At 37.0% G+C, this 9484-nt stretch overlaps 1 protein-coding gene across 4 annotated transcripts in view; it reads right to left on the bottom strand.

Annotated features, from left to right (window-relative positions):
- Positions 1 to 2592: 2592 nt before the first annotated feature.
- LOC123546812 (TATA box-binding protein-associated factor RNA polymerase I subunit B-like) overlaps positions 2593 to 9484 on the bottom strand; it is a 37214-nt gene continuing 30322 nt past the window's right edge. For all 4 annotated transcript variants that reach the window (XM_053551122.1, XM_053551124.1, XM_053551121.1 and 1 more), the window contains one exon: positions 2593 to 3515. In XM_053551122.1, the coding sequence (XP_053407097.1) occupies positions 2647 to 3515 (869 nt within the window). In that variant the 3' untranslated portion in view covers positions 2593 to 2646. The remainder of the gene's footprint in view (positions 3516 to 9484) is intronic.

Genomic DNA, 9484 nt, shown 5'->3' with positions numbered 1-9484 from the left:
AATGGTTTTCAATGTTCTGGCCCCTGTGACCTTGACCTTTCACAAAGTGACCCCAAAATTGTTAGGGGTCATCTACTCTGCATGACCAATCATCCTATGAAGTTTCAACATTCTGGGTCAAGTGGTTCTCTAGTTATTGCTCGGAAATGGTTCAGGCCCCTGTGACCTTGACCTTTGACGGAGTGACCCCAAAATCAATAGGGGTCATCTACTCTGCATGACCAATCATCCTATGAAGTTTCATCATTCTGGGTCAAGTGGTTCTCAAGTTACTGACTGGAAATTGTTTTCAATGTTCTGGCCCCTGTGACCTTGACCTTTCACAGTGACCCCAAAATTGTTAGGGGTCATCTACTCTGCATGACCAATCATCCTATGAAGTTTCAACATTCTGGGTCAAGTGGTTCTCAAGTTATTGATCGGAAATGGTTTTCAATGTTAAGGCTCCTGTGACCTTGACCTTTGACGGAGTGATCCCAAAATCAATAGGGGTCATCTACTCTTCATGACCAATCATCCTATGAAGTTTCAACATTCTGGGTCAAGTGGTTCTCTAGTTATTGATCGGAAATGGTTTTCAATGTTCAGGCCCCTGTGACCTTGACCTTTGACGGAGTGATCCCAAAATCAATAGGGGTCATCTACTCTTCATGACCAATCATCCTATGAAGTTTCAACATTCTGGGTCAAGTGGTTCTCTAGTTATTGCTCGGAAATGGTTTTCCATGTTCAGGCCCCTGTGACCTTGACCTTTGATGGAGTGACCCCAAAAACAATAGGGGTCGTCTACTCCAGCAGCCCTACAACCCTATGAAGTTTGAAGGTTCTAGGTCAAATGGTTCTCCAGTTATTGCTCGGAAATGAAGTGTGACGTACGGACGGACAGATGGACGGACGGACAGACAGGGCAAAAACAATATGTCTCCTGGGGGAGACATAATTACCATTCTAACATGACTCAGTTTGATTTCCAGTTAAACAAAGAAGGAAATCAAGCTGTGTATATTCAGCGATAAACAACGGTTGACGCGCGGACCGGCAAGAGAGCATTATGACGTCAAATTGCCGCATGACGTCCGATACATTACGCCTCGCGTAAATGAAGTCCAGTATAATATATATTGAAATATATCAATGAGCATGTCAGAATGAAATGCTGAATGCTAACGCCCTCGTGGTTCAATCCCTACGCATCTGAACTCTGAACCGTGGTAAATCAGACGATAAACAACTCGAAGGCCTTGATTATTTGTTAAGTATAAATGAGCAAACTTGAAGCAAATGCCAAACCTGTAAAATCATCCAAACTTTGACAAGGTGGGAGTTATGCCCATGTCAATTTCATGGTGATGATGAACACCAAGCTTTCATTTCAATTGGATGGAAACTGTAGGCGGAGTGAGATGAAGTTGTAATATTTTGAAGTCATAAAAGAGCTATAACACCAGAAAAAAACAAGAGCTGTTTGTAAGACAGCCAATGTTCGACTATTCAAATTGCCCCAGAGGCAAAAATATTACCCTAAATGTTAAAATATCTATAGAGTTTCAATCCAGTATCTGCATTGGTTTTGGAGTTAGTAACTTGCATGTACAACTTTAACCAGAAGTTTTTAAGTTCAAAAGGAGACATAATTTTGCAAAGTACAGGATTTTCTAAGGAAAAAAGGGGGGCACAATTTGGCCAAAATAAATGTCAGGGTTATGGGACTTGATGCTACCACCAAGTTTTATAACCCTGAAGTCACAAGTGAAGTTTCAAATCAATACCTGCATTAGTTTTGGAGATAGTAACTTGCATATCCAAAAAGGGGGCATAATTTGCCCAAAATACATGTCAGAGTTATGGGACTTGATCCTGTTAAGTTTGGTTATTGACCTAGAAAAAAAAGTTTCAAACCTATATGCCTTTACACGGTATCATGAGTGGATACTTAGATACCAGCTTACATACAAAAAATTGCTAGGTTGAAAATGGGACATTATTTTGTAAACATCGAAAAAGGGGCATAATTTTGTAAAAATACAAAGTAGAGTTATGGAACCTCTGTATTTCATGTACAATAATTACAGTGTACAAGTGCGTTAAGTTCCTTCCATTCCCATTAGTGGGTACTGAGATACTAGCTTACATACAAAATCTTGACCAAAAACTGCTAAGTCAAAAAAGGGGCATAATTTTGTAAAAAAGCAAAATATAGTTATGGAACCTGAGCAGTGTAAGTCACTTTATCACAGTGAAAAAGTGGTAAGCGATATACCAGCTTACATACAAAAACTTAACCAAATCGCGATGCCAACGCTGACACGGACACACGGGCGACTCCAACAACTCTATTATTCGAATAGTTGAACCAATAAAGGAACATGAATGCCCTAACAACATGTGCATGTAAAACTGATGCTGATGATGCATACCTAGTTTCATTTCATTTGGATGGAAACTGTTGGACAAGTGGAGTACATTAGAAAATGGGACTAACAGACCGACAGTTCGAAACTAATATGTCTTCTCGGTCTTTGACACTGACCAGGATATGTTGGTTAAATTATACAAATTTTGAGGAAAGATAGACGTAATTTATCACACATATTGACAACACAGAAATTCATGCTTTATTTTACACCATTCACATCTAAATCTGTATTATTTCACATTTTCCTGTTTAATACCATGAAGTTTTTTGGCGAAATACAGACCACCTCCCCTTAGTTTCCTACGATGGTCTTTTCCCTTGATACTCAAGGATAGATCATCAGGATCTGAGAAAAACATGACTTCTAATTTCAGTATCATATCCTGAAGTTCCTTAGTTTCACACTGAATCAGATGACAACATATTTTCAATAGCCAGTCATAGGAGAGACACACATTTTGTACTTCGTAATCAAGACTTGTCTCCACATTACTTGTTACACTTTTAAGCTTTTCAATCACAGCTTTATACTTTTCTATTTTATCATGCACTGCAGATTCTTCATCATCAAAATCATTAGCATTTTTCTGTGAATTCTTATTTCCGGAATGTTCCAGTTTTCGTCGTTTTGATGGAGACGCAGAACTGTCATAAAAATCATTTATGATCATTTCCGACAGAATAGAATCAAAATCGTTTTCAGGTGTTCTTCGTTCTGGGTTGTTGCTATCAATTCTGTTCTGTAAAACAGTTAAGTAAGTCTCAGGACTTAATATATGCTGTACAGTTGACTTTCTTAAACTGTCTGATTTTGAACGCATGTCCTTATCCATTTCACATTCCTGTTCCTTGTGAACACTCCGACCATTCCATATATTTAAGTCATTTTCAGTTGAGTAATCAAGCTGCAATAATTCCAAAGGGTCTTCTTCATCTAGTGTGTTCATATCAAAATCAACTGAAATGCCATTATGTTCGTGGAGATTAGGATCACCAGAAGACGACCTGGACTCATCCGAGTGCCTCAGTTTCCACCGCTGAGATAGCTCTAAGAAAGGTTGTGCTAATGTATCTTTTACAGTCTTGTCATATAATTTCACTGAAAACAACTGAATAGTTTTTATAAGTACCTTATCCTGCGGAAAAGACTGATATAAAAATTTCATTAAAAATGCTGTCACATTTTTCTATGTACATGTATGTAAGCATGTCTAAATGGTTTTAACATAAAATGTAATTCATTAATTACTTTATAATGAATATCAAAATCAATATTTCTAAACATCTGCCTCTTTAATAAATAAAAGGACTTTATTATATACCTATATAAATTCTATAAAAAATTCAGCTTGTATTTCACAAGTAAATATCAACAGGTAGAAAACAAGAGCTGTCACAGGAGACAGCGCGCTCGGCTATTTTGATGCTGGATAGTGAAACAAAAAGTGAAAGTGCATCAAAACTTTTACCTGAAATTTTATGTACAAAAGGGGTATAACTCATAAAATACTGGTGTCAGGGTTATGCCCCTTGTGTCAAATGATGTAGGTGGTGATGTTGAACAATTATTTTAAGTCTGAATCAAATCCCTTGTGAAATAACAGAGATATAATGAAAATGCATAAAAATTAACATAAAATTCTAAGTACAAAGGGGGCATAATTCAAGAAAAATTGGTGCCAGAGTTATGGGCCTTGTGTCATATGCTGTGGGTGATGATGTGGAACAATTATTTTAAGTTTGAATCAAATCCATTAAGTAATAACTGTGATAAAGTAAAAGTGCACCAAAACTTCAACCTGAAATTCTAAGTAAAAAGGGGGATAATTCATGAAATATTAGTGCAAAAGCTATGACCGTTGTGCCATAATTATGATGTGGGTGATGATGAGGAACAACTATTTTATGTTTGAAGCAAATCCATCAAGCAATAACAAAGATAAAGAGAAAGTGCATCAAAACTTTAACCAAAGTGTGGACGCGGAAGGATGCCGACGCCTACGCCGGGTTGAGTAGGATAGCTCTTCCATACTTCGTATAATCAACCTAAAAATTCTGTATTGTACCTTTTGTATTGTATGCTGCCAGACTATACTTTCATTAATATGCATAACTTGACACAGTTCTAAAAATAGCACACATATAACAAGAGCTGTCGGAGGACAGCAACGCTCGACTAATCAACAGCCTTGTCAGTTGAATGAAAATAAAAGTTGAAAAAGAATAATTTTGTAAAATTGCAAAACAGGATTATGGAACCTGTAAAATGCATATCAATTCGTGATAATGGACAATTGTGTGAATTTCAATCCATTCCCATTAGTGGGTACTGAGATACCAGCCTACATACAAAATACTTAACCAAAAACTGCCAAGTCAAAAAAGGGAAATAATTTTGTAAAAATGCAAAGTAGAGTTATGTAACTTGTGCATTACATGTCAAATCATGACAGTGAACAAGTGTGTGAAGTTTCAATTCATTCCCATTAGTGGGTAGTGAGATACCAGCTTACATACAAAATCTTAACCAAAAACTGCTAAGCCGAAAAAGGGGCATAAATTTGTAAAAATGCAAAGTAGAGTTATGGAACCTGTGCACTGCATGTCAGATCATAACAGTGACAAATGTGTGATGTTTCAATCCATTTCCATTAGTGGGTACTGAGATACCAGCTTACATATAAAACCTTAACCAAAAATCTCTTAAGTTGAAAAAGGGGCATAATTTTGTAAAAAAGCAAAACAGAGTTATGCAACCTGTGCAATGTAAGTCAGTTTATCACAGTGAATAAGTGTATTAAGTTTCAATCCATTCCCATAAGTGGTTACTGAGATACAAGCTTACGTACAAAAACTTAACCAAATCAGGACGCAGACGCCGACACGGACGCAGAAGCACGAGTGAGTCCAATAGCTCTACCTATTCTTTGAATAGTCAAGCTAAAAACTGCATTAAGTTCCATTTTAACATCAATAAACATTGAAGATTTTGTTCAATAACAAACTGAAAGGCGGAGGTATATAACAAGAGGACCATGATGGTCCTGAATCGCTCACCTCTTCCCACATGACCCAGTTTTGAGTATGACGTCGTTTTTTCTATTATTTGACATAGTGACCTAGTTTTTGAGCTCATGTGACCCAGTTTTGAACTTGACCTAGATATTATCAAGATAAAAATGCTGACCAATTTTCATGAAGATCCATTGAAAAATATGGTCTCTAGAGAGGTCACAAGGTTTTTCTATTATTGACCTAGTTTTCGAAGGTACATGACCCTGTTTTGAACTTTACCTAGATATCATCAAGATAAAAATTCTGACCAATTTTCATGAAGATCTCATGAAAAATATGGCCTCTAGAGAGGTCACAAGGTTTTTCTATTTTTATAACTACTGGCCTAGTTTTTGACTGCATGTGACCCAGTTTCTAAACTGACCTAGATATCATCAAGGTGAACATTCAGATCAATTTTTATGAAGATCCACTGAAAAATATGGCCTCTAGAGAGGTCAAAAGATTTTTCTAATTTTAGACCTACTGACCTAGTTTTTTGACCGCAGTTGACCCAATTTCAAACTTGACCTAGATATCATCAAGATGAACATTCAGACCAACTTTCATACAGATCCCATGAAATGTATGGCCTCTAGAGAGGTCACAAGGTTTTTTTATTATTTGACCTACTGACCTAGTTTTTTAAGGCACGTGACCCATTTCAAACTTGACCTAGATATCATCAAGGTGAACATTCTGACCAATTTTCATGAAGATCCATTCAAGGGTATGGCCTCTAGAGAGGTCACAAGGTTTTTCTATTTCAAGACCTACTGACCTAGTTTTTGATCGCAGTTGACCCAGTTTCAAACTTGACCTATATATCATCAAGATCAACATTCAGACCGACTTTCATATAGATCCCATGAAAAATATGGCCTCTAGAGAGGTCACAATGTTTTTTCATTATTTGACCTACTGACCTACTTTTTGATGGCACGTGACCCACTTTCAAACTTGACCTAGATATCATCAAGATTAACATTCTGAACAATTTTTATACAGATCCCATGAAAAAGTATGGCCTCTAGAGAGGTCACAAGGTTTTTCTATTTTTAGACCTACTGACCTAGTTTTTGACCGCACATGACCCTGTTTCGAACTTGACCTAGATATCATCAAGATGAACATTGAGACCAATTTTCATACAGATCCCATGAAAAATATGGCCTTTAGAGAGGTCATAAGGTTTTTCTATTATTTGACCTAGTGACCTTGTTTTTGATGGCACGTAACCCACTTTCGAACTTCACCTAGATATCATCAAGATGAACATTCAGACCAACTTTCATACAGATCCCATGAAAAATATGGCCTCTAGAGAGGTCACAAGGTTTTTCTATTATTTGACCAACTGACCTAGTTTTTGATGGCACGTGATCCACTTTCGAACTTGACCTAAATATCATCAAGGTGAACATTCTGACCAATTTTCATGAAGATCTCATGAAATATATGGCCTCTAGAGAGGTCACAAGGTTTTTATATTTTTAGACCTACTGACCTAGTTTTTGACCGCATGTGACCCAGTTTCAAACTTGACCTAGATATCATCAAGATGAACATTCAGACCAACTTTCATACAGATCCCATGAAAAATATGGCCTTTAAGAGAGGTCACAAGGTTTATCTATTATTTGACCTACTGACCTAGTTTTTGACGGCACGTGACCCAGTTTCGAACTTGACCTAGATATCATCAAAGTGAACGTTCTGACCAATTTTCATGAAGATCTTATGAAATATATGGCCTCTAGAGAAGTCACAAGGTTTTTCTATTTTTAGACCTACTGACCTAGTTTTTGAAGGCACGTGACCCAGTTTCGAACTTGACCTAGATATCATCAAGATGAACATTCTGACCAACTTTCATAAAGATCCCACAAAAAATGTGACCTCTAGAGTGGTCACAAGCAAAAGTTTACGGACGCACGGACGGACGACGGACACCGCGCGATCACAAAAGCTCATCTTGTCACTTTGTGACAGGTGAGCTAATAAAAGGGTCACTATAACAGTAGCTAGGTCTGGGATTTTGTATTCGGCTCTTGTGGATTTTGCAAGGTCAGATTACACTTGGTGCTTGCACACCTCGTGAGATCCAATCTGGCAAAAATCCACTCGAGCCAAATACAGCATCCCAGATCGAGCTACTATTATAATAACCCTATTATATTTTTTAGGTGTTATATCTTCCTTTCTAATTTCAGGACTAATTTACCTGTACACATGGACTGTGTTACCATTTCCTCCTGAAATATATCATCTATTTACCTTTACCCATGAACTATGTCGACTCTACTAACCAAATGAATACATGAGCTACTTACTGTTCCTTCACACATGTATTGTTACCACTACATGAGCTACTTACTGTCCCTTCACACATGTACTGTTTCTCTACATTCCACTACAGTTTCTTTTTTTACAGGCCTATTTTGTGAGGCATAGCTCTCTTGCTGTGTTTGGGGTGCTTTGTGCTTTCTACCCTTTTATTTCTACTCTATCAAACTCATTTACACTGTTGCTTCCATCTCTTTAACTTTACACATGTACTGTGTTATAACAGTGCTAACTATAGTAAATGGATGGTCTACTTGCCTTCACACATGTCCTACCTTGTTCAATAAACAAATAATCCTCTTACCTTCAAATATGTATTCTTGCCTAACCTGCTAAATGAATAAATGATCTACTTGTCTTCAATGTACTGTGTTGCCTCAACCACTAAATGAATACATGACTTACTGTCCTTTACACATATACTGTATTGTCTCTACCACTAAATGAAAACAGTATCTACTTACCAACAAACATGCACTATGTTGTTTCACCCGCTAAACTCTACATGCACTGTGTTACCTCTACCGCCAAATGAATTCAAGATCTACTTACCTTCACACATGTACTGTGTTGCCTAACCTGCTATATAAATACAATCATGATGTACTTCCATCTACATGTGTACTGTATTACCTCTGCTGATAAATGAATACATGACCAACTTCCCTTTACACATGTACTGTGTTGCCTTTACCCTTATATGAATACATGATCTAATTACCTTTACTTATGTACTGCATTGCCTTAAGCCTTATAAGAATACATGATCTAATTGCCTTTTCTTATGATCTGCATTGCCTTTATCCTTATATGAATAAATGACCAGCTTCCCTTTACACAATGTCATGTACTGTGTTGCCTTTACCCTTATATGAATACGTGATCTAATTGCCTTTTCTTATGTACTGCATTGCCTTTATCCTTATATGAATACACGATCTAATTACCTTTATTTATGTACTGCATTGCCTTTACCCTTATATGAATACACGATCTAATTACCTTTACTTATGTACTGTGTTGCCTTTACCCTTATATGAATACACGATCTAATTACCTTTACTTATGTTCTGCATTGCCTTTACCCTTATATGAATACACGATCTAATTACCTTTACTTATGTACTGTGTTGCCTTTATCCTTATATGAATACACGATCTAATTACCTTTATTTATGTACTGTGTTGCCTTTACCTTTATATGAATACAAGATCTAACAAGCAAATTCAATGAATTGGTGAGGAATAAGGATGTTACTAAGAAGCAAATAATTTCAGTAGTCAAAATCAATATTGATGGAAAAATAAAAATGAAAAAAAAAATGAGTGGGGGGTGGGGGGAGGGATGCATGATTGGGGTGGTGGGTATGACTAAGTGGAGAGTGAGGTGAGGTGGGGAAAAGGTACAACTTTGCATGTTAATAAGATATTCATGGATGGTTTTTAAAAAAAAACAAGAGCTGTCACTAATGGTGACAAATGCCCCCGCAGCGCCTTGACCTTTGACCTGGTGACCCCAAAGTCAATAGGGGTCGTGTACTCAATGGTTGGTTTGTTCTGTACAAATCTGTGGATTTTTAAACAATGAAAGGGCAATAACTCTAAAGGAAACTGAAACAAAATAAAAAATTGACGGGCATCATCGCGTTATGCTGGTTCATGTTTATT

This window comes from Mercenaria mercenaria, chromosome 9 (genome assembly GCF_021730395.1).
Source record: "Mercenaria mercenaria strain notata chromosome 9, MADL_Memer_1, whole genome shotgun sequence".
Classification (NCBI taxonomy): Eukaryota; Metazoa; Mollusca; class Bivalvia; order Venerida; family Veneridae; genus Mercenaria; species Mercenaria mercenaria.
The sequence above is the reverse complement of the archived record's forward strand: the minus strand, read 5'-3'. Positions and strand labels throughout refer to the sequence as shown.